At 50.5% G+C, this 13,360-nt stretch overlaps 1 protein-coding gene and 1 pseudogene across 1 annotated transcript in view; one reads left to right on the top strand and one right to left on the bottom strand.

Moving 5' to 3' along the window:
- NEURL1B (neuralized E3 ubiquitin protein ligase 1B) overlaps nucleotides 1-13,360 on the top strand; it is a 37,622-nt gene that overhangs the window by 23,475 nt on the left and 787 nt on the right. Inside the window, exons 3-4 of the mRNA XM_032625121.1 lie at nucleotides 10,243-10,962; nucleotides 13,063-13,188. Coding sequence (XP_032481012.1) covers nucleotides 10,243-10,962; nucleotides 13,063-13,188 — 846 coding nt within the window. The remainder of the gene's footprint in view (nucleotides 1-10,242; nucleotides 10,963-13,062; nucleotides 13,189-13,360) is intronic.
- Nucleotides 3,163-3,894, bottom strand: LOC116750504 (annotated as a pseudogene).

Raw genomic sequence — 13,360 nt, 5'->3', positions numbered from 1 at the left:
TGTTTTGACTTTTCTGCTTCATCTCCAATCCCCGCTCCCATTCGCGCCTTCCCCTGCCCAGATAAGCATCACTCTGATGTTTGGCAGCCCTTGGGCCTGTGTGTCTTTTAAAAATATGTAGAGCTGTTTTGTATGCATAGGTAGATGGTATTGTGCTAAGGATCTTATTCTATTTTTCTTTTTTTTTCACTTGCCCCATTTTAAGATTTATCCGTATCTGTCTCTCTGCTTCCTTGTTCTCTAATGGCCTCCCGCTTTGATGGACACCTGGGTTGCCCCCATGCAAACTGCATCGCTGGATACGTTCTCCCACAGGGCTGCCCTGTGGCTGCTAGTTTACTGTTCTCGGGGGCATCAACCAGGATGGGCTTACTGGGGCCTGGAGTGGTCCATCCTGAGAGCCTTGATTTCTCTTGATGCTCCAGGTTACTTTCTGCTGATTTTAGTAGTTCTTGGACCCAGGAGAAGAAGGTTCAGCCAGGTCATGCATACCTCTCCTGACTCCTTTTTCTCCAAGGAAGCCGTTTTCCAGAGCTCTGGAATGCAGGCCCCATGCTGTCCTGAGGCAGCCCTGTCCCTCTTCCAGGCAGCTCACTAGTGGTCAGTGTCATGGCCTCATCATCCTTCCTCTGTCGAGCAGTAGAAGGCTGGTCAGACTGAACATGGAATGCCAGCCCAAGGCCATGGCATCGCAGGCTATGCTGTCAGAAACCTTTGGTTGCAAGTGACAGAAACCAGTTCAATCTCACTCAAGCAAAAAAAAAAAAAAAAAAAAAAAAAAAAAGGGTGGGGGCGTGGGGAATTAATGTCTTCTGTGACTGAAAATTCCAGGGAACAGCTCCCTGTTAGACTGGCTTGATGCAGAGGCCCAAGAAATAGCACCCAGAATATTGGCCTGCCTTTATTTCTTGCTCAGCTGTAGTCTTTGTTGGTGTCATCCTCCACCAGGCTCTCCCTTTGGGTTGGGGGCAAGGCCACCAGCAGCTCCAGTCGCATGTCCCACGAACTAGCAGGAGAGCTGCTTTCCCACAAGGTCTAGCTAAAATCTCAAGATCTAACCTCGTTGATGTCCATGGCCAGAGGGATGGGATAGAGTGACCGGCCAAGTTAAGACTCCCTCTTCAAGGCAATGAGTGGAAATGGGGCAGGGGGAGTTCCCTCAAAAGAATAGTTGGGTGCTGAGACCAGAAGAAGCAGGGATTGGGTGCCTGATAGGCAGCAACAGTGGCTCTCCAAAGGCCTCATAAGGGAGTCATTAACCCCCCTTGAAAGCCTTGAGCCCTTTCGTTAATTTATTGGGCCTACTCTGTGCCAGACACCACGCTGAGGGCTGTACCTGGGCGATGTCTTCTGGTCCTCACAAGAACCCTGTCATCCCCATCGGCAGACCCAGCATGGATGGATAACTTGGCCAGGGTCACCTAACAGCTGGTGGTTCTAGAGTCAGTATCTGTTCACTAGTGTTATGAACAAACTGCTTGATAAAGACTTGAAGTTGTAGATCGAAATCAGAGCCTGCAGGTCTGAGTGCATCTCTCCATGCTGCAGATAAGGAAACAGAGGCCCAGAGAGGGGCAGGGATTTGCCTGAGGTCACCCAGCTGATCAGTGGCTGTGGTGGGCAAGGGGCTTTGGTCCAGGACCCGAGAGGTGCCTTGGCCTGGGACCTGTGAGCACCCACATCAGGCAGGGAGGAGCGGCTTCAGCTGGTTTCATTCGGAGCCCCACTGGGGAGCAGCAGAGGGTAATCGGCTTTTGCAGTTAACGTTTTCTCTACAAACAGCCCAGATCAGCGCCCAGCTCCCAGCCCCACAGGAAGGCATTTGCCTGGTAGGGTACCCCGAAGGCTTATCCTTTCCCAGTCAGGAGTGAGAGCTCCACTCTGTGGCCACGTCCTACTAGGGGCCCCTAAAGGCCCACTCTGTGCTGGGCATGGCACCAGGCACGTGGTTACTCCTTCCACAGCTCTGCCGTTCGTCCTCCCCGTGGGCCTGTGAGGCAGGTGTGAAACTCCCCAAATTGCAGAAGGAAGCTGAGGTCACAAACCGCACTGGCCAGGGACCAGCCGAGGTCTGTCTGCCCTGGTCCAGTCTTCTCTGGTTGGCAGCAGGGAGGCATCTGGAAAAGCCCTGGCTCAGTGCCCAACATCCTCACCTTCTCTTCTCGATCCCAACACCCCTGCCTTTCTGCCTGCCCTCTTGTGGCCATGGTAGAAGGAGCTCTGCTCCTGTCCCCTCTGCCTGTTCAGGGGCATTCTCCTGTCATTTGTCCCTTTCTCTAGCCTGTCTTTCCCTCTCCACAGAATCATCCCCATGAGCGCATACAAGGGTTCTGGTAGCTCCCATCTTTAAAAGAAACTGCCCTTGACAATCTCTTCCACAGGCTACTACCATTTCTCTGCTCTCCTTCAGAGAGAAACTTTCTCAAAGGTGTTGTCTATACCACCCCCTCCCATTTCCCTCTTCAGCTCAACCCAGTGAACTTTTTAAAAAATATTTTTTAAATTATTTTTTTAAAATTTATTTATTTATTTTTGGCTGTGTTGGGTCTTCGTTGCTGCGCCTGGGCTTTCTCTAGTTGCGGCGAGCGGGGGCTACTCTTTGTTGCGGTGTGCGGGCTTCTCATTGGGTGGCTTCTCTTGTGGCAGAGCACGGGCTCTAGGAACGCAGGCTTCCGTAGTTGTGGCATATGGGCTCAGTAGTTGTGGCTCACGGGCTCCAGAGCACAGGCTCAGTAGTTGTGGCGCACGGGCTTAGCTGCTCCGCGGCATGTGGGATCTTCCCGGACCAGGGCTCGAACCCATGTCCCCTACGTCGGCAGGTGGATTCTTAACCACTGTGCCACCGTGAAATTTTTTTTTGATTAAAAAAATTTTTAACATGAAATTAAAAAGAAAACACAACTAGAAAGAAATCAATTCTCTTTAACATTATACAAAAAAGTATGAGTAGGCCCCAAAGGGAATGAAACATTATCACATTTGTTTACACCACCCTCTGGTTCTTCATATTATTTACTATTCAAACAACAGAAAGTATAGTTGGCAATTTAAGGACTGGGGAAGAGATATCCCCAAAGCACATTTTCTACCATGTTTATTCTACACTGCGTATAGCTGTGCTCCCAGAGACAGCTTCTTCTACCTCTGCACTGGCAAAGGATTTCAGTTGTAGGTAAAATGGAACCTGCTCAGAAGCTGAGGGAGACAAGAAATGGTGGATCTGTAGCCTGGTGCGTCGTCAATTCAAACAATGGGGCAGCTACCAGCTTGTCATTTTTAGGTTCTGCAAACAAGGCTTTCTCTTGAAGTTAAACCAAAAGCGACTGCTTTTATTCCTTAGGCTTTGTAATGTATGCAGGAATATACGGATACTGAGGAGGTTCAACATTTGGTCGCTACTAGTTACCCACGTAGCCATCAATGACCCAGTCTGGCAGGACTCACCGTGATGCCCCAGTATCTCGGCCAGTGAGAGTTTTAGCCCTTCAACTTCATCTTCTCCTGGCTTAGGGCACCACCAGGTGCGTTGAAGAAAGTTGTTCCCGGCTGTGGCAGTAATACACGGGGTGGCCAGTGCTCGTGGACCAGCAGAAACCTTCTCACTCCAATTTTATCAAACTCCTCCCTAATGTGCTGAAACCTGGCTGCAATAGAGCCGTCCGCACCGCTTCACTGGACTTCAGCCTGCAAGCTCACCCTTCAGCCTCGTGCTGCCAAATCCAGAGCTGTCGTCTCCATCCTCCCACCAGGCCTCTCCCTGCTGCCACAGGACACCTCTCCCCGCCTCTCTGACCTGCTCGTGGCTCCGGGCCTCCAAAGCTCCTGCTTTTCCTCCTACCTCCTGAGCCTCTCCTCCTTGGCCCGCTTGCTGGCTCCTCCCCTGCCTGTCTCCATATGCTGACAGCCCCAGGATTCTATCCTAGGCCCTCTTCATTCTCTTTCCTTCTTACTTTTATTTTTTTAAATAAATTTATTTATTTATGTGTTTTTATATTTGCCTGTGTTGGGTCTTCGTTGCTGTGCGTGGGCTTTCTCTAGCTGTGGCGAGTGGGGGCTACTCTTCGTTGTGGTGCACAGACCTCCCATTGTCGTGGCTTCTCTTGTTGCAGAGCATGGGCTCCAGGCGCGTGGGCTTCAGTAGTTGTGGCACGTGGGCTCAGTAGTTGTGGCTCACGGGCTCTAGAGCACAGGCTCAGTAGTTGTGGCGCACGGGCTTAGTTGCTACGGGGCATGTGGGATCTTCCCAGACCAGGGCTCGAATCCGTGTTCCCTGCATTGGCAGGTGGATTCTTAACCACTGCGCCACCAGGGAAGCCCTCCTTCTTCCTTTTAAATCATATACTACAACGTGCACATAGATAAGTGTCTAAACAACTGTAGAATTTAACAAACAAATGAGGCAAGGCTGTTTCTCTCATCTACCCTCTTTCTCCAGATGATAGGAGCCTGTCGCTGGGCCTTGAGTTCCATCTCTAAGCCGTTGGCTCCCAAATCCATATTCCCAGCCCTGACACCTCCCCTGAACTCCAGAGTTCCCTCCGCCTACTCACATCTCCTTCTGGCGTCCGAGAGGCTTCCCACATGGAACACGTTCACACAGCCATCCCTGTTGTCTGTGGATGGCACCACCCACGTGGTGCCTCAGCCAAAACCTCCGGGGTCATGCTGGACTCCTCTTTTCCTCCCCCGGCAATCATTCCGTCAGCGTGTCCTGTCACTTCTGCCTCCAGGACACGGCCCAAAGCAGTCCTTCTGAGACACTGAAGTGACTGATGGATGGTCCCCTCTGTCTCCAGTTCTTCCAGTCTTCATTTTCATCTTCACACACAGATGGTTTCTCTTGGGGCATAAATTCTGCTTTACCTCCAGGCCCAGACATAGTTGACCTGAGAGAGCCAGGGAAGAGAAAGAAAGGGAAGAACTGAGCTCCATTCCAGGCCAGAGGCAGGCCCTGGAGGTGGCCCAGGGAGAGTGGGAGGTCAGGGCACCCATCCCAGCCATTCCAGCCTCCGCGCGCCTGGCCTCGGACTGCTGCTGCGTGATGGTGCTTGGTGGATGATCATGGCGGGGGGTGGGGGGGTACTTTTTGGACCCTTCCTCTCAGAGATATTGGGTCCCTGGGGACCACAGCTCCACTTGGCCTGAGGCTGAGTCCCCATGCTGGGCAGCTGTAAGAGTTGAACAAGGACAGCTGAATTTTGGAGGCAGCGTTGCTTGTCATAAGGAGCCCGGCTCTGGAGTTGCGTAGCCTGAGATGGAATCCCATTTCTGTCACCGCTGGCTATGTGACCTTGAATAACTCACTTCATCTCTCAAAGCTTCGGTGTTTTCCCACTATGAAATGTGCCCATTTTGCAGAGCCGCGTGGGATAGTGGTAAGGATTGATAAGGGTAATGAGTGCAGGGAGGTGCTTCTGGTAGGTGCTCAAGTAAATGGTTGTGTATACTTTCATCAGCTCCAGGGAGTGGATTTGGAGACGAGTCGCAGGTTAGAGCCAGGAAGTTCTGATAAGCTTCCTTGACGGCCTCTTGATGTGGCTGGATTTCTGCCTGTAGCCAGCTGGCTGATTCTCCATAGAGAAGCTTTGAGAGGTGGATTCTGAAGGGTCGGGCCTAGGCCAGCACTCTGCTATCTTGGGCCTGTCTCACTCAGGGACAATGCCGGATAGGGACAAAGCTCCTTATATAAAGGAAGGAGACCCAAGCTTTTCCAAGGGGCTACTGTGTGCCAGGTCCCAGGTTAAGTGCTGTCACATACTCTGTAACACCAGCCTCAAAAACATAGCTTTCACCGCCTCAGAGACTTCACACATGCTGTTCCCTCTGCCTGAAATGCTTACTCTCTACCTCCCAGCCACCACTCCCTCAGCCTTCGTGTCATAGCTCCGTGATCAGAGACTGGGCTGTTCTGACCCACTCTCAGGCCCCACTTCTGACCAAGTCCCCCTTTGACATACACAGAGAATCCCAGTTCTATCACTTCCTGGCTGTGTGACTTGGAGTAACTCACCTTGCCTCTCGGGGTCTGAGTTCCCCACTGGAATGTGCCCGTCTTTCAGAGCATCGTGAGACGGCAGCTCTTGGTGGCAGTCATCACAGTTTGGAAGAAGAGTTCGTTTTCTGTCAGTTGCTTCATTAGAATCTGTCTCTCCCACTGCAATGAGAGCTCCATGGACCCAGAGGCCATGCCTGCCAGTGCCCAGCGCAGTGCTTGGCACATGGCAAGTGCTCTATACATTTTGTTAATAGATGTTTAAGGAATAATGATAATTACCATCTTTTGAGCACTTTGTGCCATGCTCTGTGCTAGACCACCGGTCCCCAACCTTTTTGGCACCAGGGACTGGTTTCGTGGAAGACAGTTTTTCCACGGACCGGGTGGTGGGGGGATGGTTTCCGGATGATTCAAGAGCATTGATTGATTATGGTCTCTGTGCGGTCAAACCTCTCTGCTAATGATAATGTGTGTTTGCAGCCGCCCCCCAGCACTTGCATCACCGCCTTGGCTCCATCTCAGATCATCAGGCATTAGATTCTCACAGGGAGCTCGCAACCTAAATCCCTCGCGTGTGCAGTTCACAGCAGGGTTGGCGCGCCTATGAGAATCTAATGCCACTGCTGATCTGACGGGAGGCAGAGCTCAGGCGGTAGTGTGAGCGATGGGGAGCGGCTGTAAATACAGATGAAGCTTCGCTCGCTTGCCCTCTGCTGTGCGGCCTGGTTCCTAACAGGCCATGGGGACTGATAGCGGGTCCGCGGCCCAGGGGTTGAGACCCCTGTGTTAGACTCTTTATAAAAGCATCTAATTTAATCTCTATAACAACATGGGTGGGAGTGTGGGGGGCAGGTATCATCATTATTCCATTTTTTAAAAAAATTTTATTTTATCTTTTTTATACAGCAGGTTATTAGTTATCTATTTTATACATATTAGTATATACATGTCAATCCCCATCTCCCAATTCATCACACCACCACCACCGCCCCCGCCCCCACCCCTTCCCCCACTTGGTGTCCATACGTTTGTTCTCTACAGCTGTGTCTCAATTTCTGCCCTGCAAACCGGTTCATCTGTACCATTTTTCTAGGTTCCACATATATGCGTTCATATACGATATTTAAGCTGAGGAAGCTGAGACTTCAAGAGGTAAAGTGACTTACCTAAAGTCACATAGCCAAGAAGGGCTGGAGCCAAGACTCGAACCTAAGTGTAACCATCTCCAAGCCACGCTCTCAATTAGGATGCTATACGGAAGGACAGGCTCTTACGTGGAGCTGTTAGGGGCCGGGAGGAAGAGCTTTGGGGGTGGGGGACCGAAGCAGAGTGTGTTGGCAAGAGCAGAGGCCCAGGGCAAGCCATGGCTAATGCCTTTAGGCTTGGCCTTGCAGGATGACTGTAGTAGGGCAGCGAGCCCTGGGAAAATGCATTACGCCAAGAGGCTCCCAGGAACATCCACTTGTCTAAAATGCCTTTTCAAAAAAAGTGCTTGTTTTAGTCTGCTTTTATGCATGTTTTTTTTCTGATTACAAAATCAGTGCATGTTCATTAGCGAAAAATGAGAAAATCTGAAAACCATAAAGAAGCAAATTTCCACCCAGAGATAACCACCCTCAAATTTCTATGTATTTCCTTCCTATATCTTTCCTCTGTATCCCATGCATACATTTCCCACATAATTAGAATCAAATCATATATTCGGTTTTGTATCCTCAGCTGTTCATTTAATATTATATCACGGGCATTTTCCCCCCATTGTTAAATATTAATTGAAAACTTGATTTTTCAAAATTTTGGGGTTTTTGATGATAAAACTTTGCAGTGTATATGTTTACTGTAGAAAAAATACAGAAAAATCTGAAGAAAATCCCTCATAACCTCACCCACCTGAGAGATAATGACCATTAACATTTTGTTGTCTCTCTAGAACTTGATTTCCTATGCACATATAGTATTATAGACAGATACATACAGACACATGCACACATACATACTTTTTAAAAGGACCAAACTGAAATCCTACTTCTTCCCTCAGGTTATGGGGAAGCATCCACTAACGCAAGACAAATTCAAATGTCCCCAGATCCCAAGCAAGTAGTTGAGATGGGTGAAGGGGCCAGCTCAGGGCCATGGGGAAGGAGAGCAAACAACCTCAGCAAAAGGGCAAGCTGTAACCCATTGATGACAGGCGAGAATTCAGGTCCTGTGTCACTAGACCTGATTTTCCAAGAGAGGCTATAAATCCAGGGTAAAGTGAATCTCCTGACTCTTAAGTACTGGCCACTAGTTCAAAAAATATTTTGAAAGACCAAGGGGTGATTTATTCAACAAACCCGTGGAAGGGGAAAAAAGAAGAGGCAACCATAGCTTTAAAAGAGGCCAGTGACAATGAATGGGCTTTATTTGGACCTTCATTCAAAGAAACTGGGAAAAAAGCATATTCTCACACACAGTATGACAAGAAGTCTTTAAATTTTAGAGAGACATACTGAAATTTTTTGAGATAAAATGGCATGTCTAGGATTTGCTTCAAAATAATATAGGAGGGAGAACTGATGGGGGCGTCAGTGAAACAAGATGGGCCATGAATTGTAATTGTTGAATCTGGGTAAACAGCATTCATTATACTATTTGTATGTTTGGGTTTTTTTAAATAAAAAGTTAAAAAAAAGAAAAAAAAAAACCCCAAACACCAGTAGGCCAACCAGACAGGTCTGTGAGCCAGCATCAGAACTTGGATGGCCAGTTTGCAAACTGCCCTGTGTGGAGCAGGGGTGGGGAGTAACATATGAGGCTCTCACCAGGGGTTAGGGCATGTTTTTTGCAAAACCATGTTTGTTATTATGATTTAATTTTATATTTGGAAAACTAAAGAGGAAGAAATATTTTTTCCCCATGATATAAATTACAGAATGGTAACAAAATCTTAGCTAGAGTGGTTTGGTTTAAAAAGTCTGAGTAACACTTTTTCTGGCTTCCTTTACTTGCTTTGGTTAACAAGAAAATTTTGATCACAAAAACAACTTCAAAATACTTTCTTTCCCTGATATCTTTGTTATTCAGAGAGGCAGTCAGTCTCTGCTAGAGACCTCATTCATTTATTCATCCAGTAAACTACATAATAATGAAGGCTATCTGCCAAGCACTCTGCTAAGCCCTGAAACTTGGTGGTGAACAGACTGTCACAGACACGGCCCTCCAGGGACTCACATTCTAGATAGGGACAGTCAACAAGTAATCTGTTGATACCAAAGTATGAAGAGCTGGATGACAAACGCTATTTTTATTTGCTTTTTTACTTAATATAGATCAAGAGCATTTTTTCATGTTACTAAAAATTATTCAAAAATATTTTCATGACTGTGACTTTTAAAACACGCCCCCTTAGTTTCCTGTCCTATACAATGAGGCCATTTCGTGCAGAAACCTTACACATTCAAAGGTGGGGTAGCACCCAGGCACTGTGCTCCCTGCTGCAGACACAGCAGTGAGGACAGGCCCATGCCCCGCCTTCTTTCAGAAGCAGCATGGAACCAGACAGCCCCGGGTTCGAGTCCTGACTTTGCCACTTAGTTGCTGTGCAACCTTGGTCGTGCTCCCTAGCCCCTTTGTGCCTCAGCTCCCTTCTTTACCCAGTGGTGGGTGATAACAGTACACACCTCACAGGTTGTATGAGGACTAAATGAGAACCTGTGAAAAGGAGCTTAAAATAACCTATCACACAGTAGGGCCACAAACCCAAGGGTTTGCTCTTTCCCTTGGAGCTTATGTTCTAGTTGGGGAAGCAGACAATAATGATTTTTAAATGCCCTTTAAATATGTGTATGTGTAGCTGGTTCACTTTATTATGAAGCAGAAACTAACACCAATTAAAAGAAAAAAAAATCTTCAAAAGTAGGAAAACCTCTGAGGGGGGTGGGAGGAAGGAAGAAGGGGGAAAGAAAAAAAGGGAGACGAGAAGACAGAAAAGAGGGAGAGGAAAGGATGGAGGGATGGGAGTACGAGAAGGAGGGAGGAAAAAGGGAGGAAGGGCCTCATCTGCCCGTCCCAAAGATAAGAATAGTCAAGTGCACTCTGGATGATGCTTGATCCAATTCTGTGCACCTGAGGATCTTAAATAACCTCACGAAGGAATCAGAAGAAGAAAGGGAGGGCTCAGGTGGGAGTGGGGGCGTGGGGAGGGCAAGGCGGGGGCTCCTGGCCGGCTGCGCCCTCACTGCCCTTCTTCTGCCCTCCCCGCGCAGAGAGCGGGTTCGCCGACACGCTGACGCCCGCGCGCCTCGGCCAGGCCCGCTTCAGCGCGTGCCTGCCGCCCAGCAGCCACGACGCAGCTAACTTCGACAACAACGAGCTGGAGAACAACCAGGTTGTGGCCAAGCTGGGCCACCTGGCGCTGGGCCGCGCCCCGGGCCCGCCGCTCGCCGACCACGCGGCCGCCGCCATCCCGTGCGGGCCCCGCGAACGCCCGCGGCCCTCGTCGTCGCCGGCGCTGCTAGAAGCCGACCTGCGCTTCCACGCGACGCGCGGGCCCGACGTGAGCCTGTCGCTCGACCGCAAGGTGGCCTGCGCGCCGCGGCCCGACGGCGGTCGCACGCTTGTCTTCTCCGAGCGCCCGCTGCGGCCCGGCGAGAGCCTCTTCGTGGAGGTGGGCCGCCCGGGGCTGGCGGCGCCCGGTGCGCTGGCCTTCGGCATCACGTCATGCGACCCGGGCGGGCTCCGGGCCGCCGAGCTGCCCACCGACCCCTACGCGCTGCTCGACCGCAAAGAGTACTGGGTGGTGGCGCGCGCCGGGCCCGTGCCGAGCGGAGGCGACGCGCTCAGCTTCACTCTGCGGCCCGGCGGCGACGTGCTCCTGGGCGTCAATGGGCGCCCGCGCGACCGCCTGCTGTGCGTCGACACCACGCAGGCGCTCTGGGCCTTCTTCGCCGTGAGCGGCGGCGCCGCAGGCCAGCTGCGCCTCCTCGGTGAGTCCCCCGACCGCGCTTTTGCGGGGCTCACCCCGGGAATCCTGGCGCCACTGGATAGGTAGCCGGAGCCACTGCTGAAGGCCAGCCGGTGGTCCCCTAAACTTGAGCGCGCATCAGAACCACCTGGCCTCCACCTAGAGTTTCCCATTCAGTGGGGGTGGGTCCTGAGAAGATGCATTTCTAACCAGTGCCCCGGGGATGCCTTTGTCGCAGTTCCCTGGACCACACTTTGTCCACACCAACCCAAGTACCTGCTGGTGTCAGAGCCTGGCAGGTAAATTGTCTGTGCAATTTTTATTTCCATTATTATGATTTATTATAAATATTTTTACATATGTAATGTATATTAAGTGTAGGAGAAAAAGAAAATACAACTACATTTAAAAGAGGAAAATGAGAATAACACCGTCCACAGAAAGTGGAACGCAGGCTTGAACCATCCCGTTTTGAGATTGAGTCTTGCCTTCATTCATGCCACAAATAGACACGCAGCACCCTCCTCCAGCTGTGGGCCAGGCCCTGAGCTCGTGGGATGGGGCACGGCAGAGGAGAGGACACAGACCGTGGAGCGCCCTCACGTCCTCACAGACACCCAAATGGAGATTTGCACGGTGTGGTGTTCGCTACAGCGGAGGGGCTTCTCTTCTCGCCCGCTTGGTGGAGCGGGGCTGGTGATCAGGGAAGGTTCCCAGAGAGCACAGCTCCATTTTCGTGTTTCAAGAAGTAAAGTCCAAACGATAACAGAAACGATGAACATTTCATATGTCACCTCATTCAGTTTTATCCTCCTGAAAATTGAAGCACAAGGAGATTAAATAACTCCCAGTCACGTGGCTGGTCAGCCATGAAGATGCTGGGCAAATCAGAGAATCCCTGAGCCTCAGTTCCCTTCAGTGTAGAAAGGGAGTGATGACGTGCATCGTGGGGTTGTTGTGAGGACGAAATGATGAGGTGCATGTAATGCTTTTAAGCAGGTGCCTGCCACATGCAGCATGTTTAATAAGTAGTAATAGTCACGACAGTGACTGTTGCTGTTTGACTGAGGACAGAGGAGGAACAGGGTAGTGGTGGTTGTAATTTGGTTGGTTTGGGGGGTTTTTTTTGTTTTGTTTTTTAAGGGACCATCAGACAATAGTCATCATTTCAGCCTGAGATGAGTTGTCCAAGTTCCCACTGGGGCTTTGCAAGAACTAAGCCTAGAGTCATTCTCTCCCCCTCCCCAGCACCTCCAGAAGAACCACGATGAGCCTTTGAGTGGTCAGGAAGAGAAGGCAGGAGAAGCTAGAAAGGAAGTGACTGCTTTTAGAGGCCAGGGACTTGCCCTCCTGATCCCCGTCTGACAGCAACCCTGGTTCTGTAATCTGTCCATCCATCCTCAAGTAGGGTAAGGGAAGGGGCATGTCTCTTCACATCAGAGATAACCCATCATTATCTGAACCAACAGTGAGTTCAGGGAAGAAGACCCATCCATGTTGAACACTAGTTGGGAGTCTTGTAGTTGCAAGTAACGAAACCCCACTCACAGTGCCCTAAGCAAAAAAGGAATTTGGGGGGGTACACACATGCCTCAGAAGTCTGGGAGTATATTGGATGGATTCAGGAACAGCTGGATCTAGGTGTTGAAAGGATGTCATCAGGATTCCACCTGAAAGCTGTACTTTCCTCTGTGTTGGCTTGACTCTCAGGCAGGCCCTACAGCACCAGGCGCATCTCCCAATGGAATGGGCCCCTTCTTTCCTAGTAGTTCTAGTAAAAGTCACAGAATTTGGCCTTGCAGGCCTTGCTTGAACCACCACTGAGACCAAGGGTGGAAGTTCTTATTGGCCTGGCCTAGATCGTGTGTGTGAGGGTGAAGTAGTGCCTCAAACAAAATTCCAGTGCTGTTTCTGAAATAAACAAGAATGGAGGCTAGGTGGCAAAGACCAGATGTCTATCACACATGTACGATTCCATCAGTTCTTAGCAGAACCCTGTGAGGTAGCTCTTGTCCTCCCATTAGACACATGAGGAAGTGAAGGTGCAAAGCAGTGGAGAGCCAGGGACTAGCAGAGCAGAGCCCGCCTCCCACTGCCCCTGATGGAGTCTCCTTGGTCTCAGGCACCCTGCAGTCCAGCCCTGCGACCACATCCCCATCAGGATCCCTCAGCGGCTCCCAGGACGATAGCGATTCCGACATGGCCTTCAGTGTCAACCAGTCCTCCTCGGCATCTGAGTCATCCCTGGGTAAGGAAGGGCAAACCTTCAGGGATGGGGGAGTGGAGGGTGCAGGGAGACAGGGGCTCGCCCTGGTGGCTGTACCAGCCCTTCCTGGGGCTAAATAAGGTGGCTGCCTTTCCCCCGCATCCTTTCCTTCTTCAGCTGTAGGGAGGAGAAACATCTGGATATGGCATCCCAG

Source organism: Phocoena sinus, chromosome 3 (assembly GCF_008692025.1).
Source record: "Phocoena sinus isolate mPhoSin1 chromosome 3, mPhoSin1.pri, whole genome shotgun sequence".
NCBI classification, from domain to species: Eukaryota; Metazoa; Chordata; class Mammalia; order Artiodactyla; family Phocoenidae; genus Phocoena; species Phocoena sinus.
Note: the sequence above shows the minus strand (reverse complement) of the source record. Positions and strands in the feature narration are given on the sequence as shown.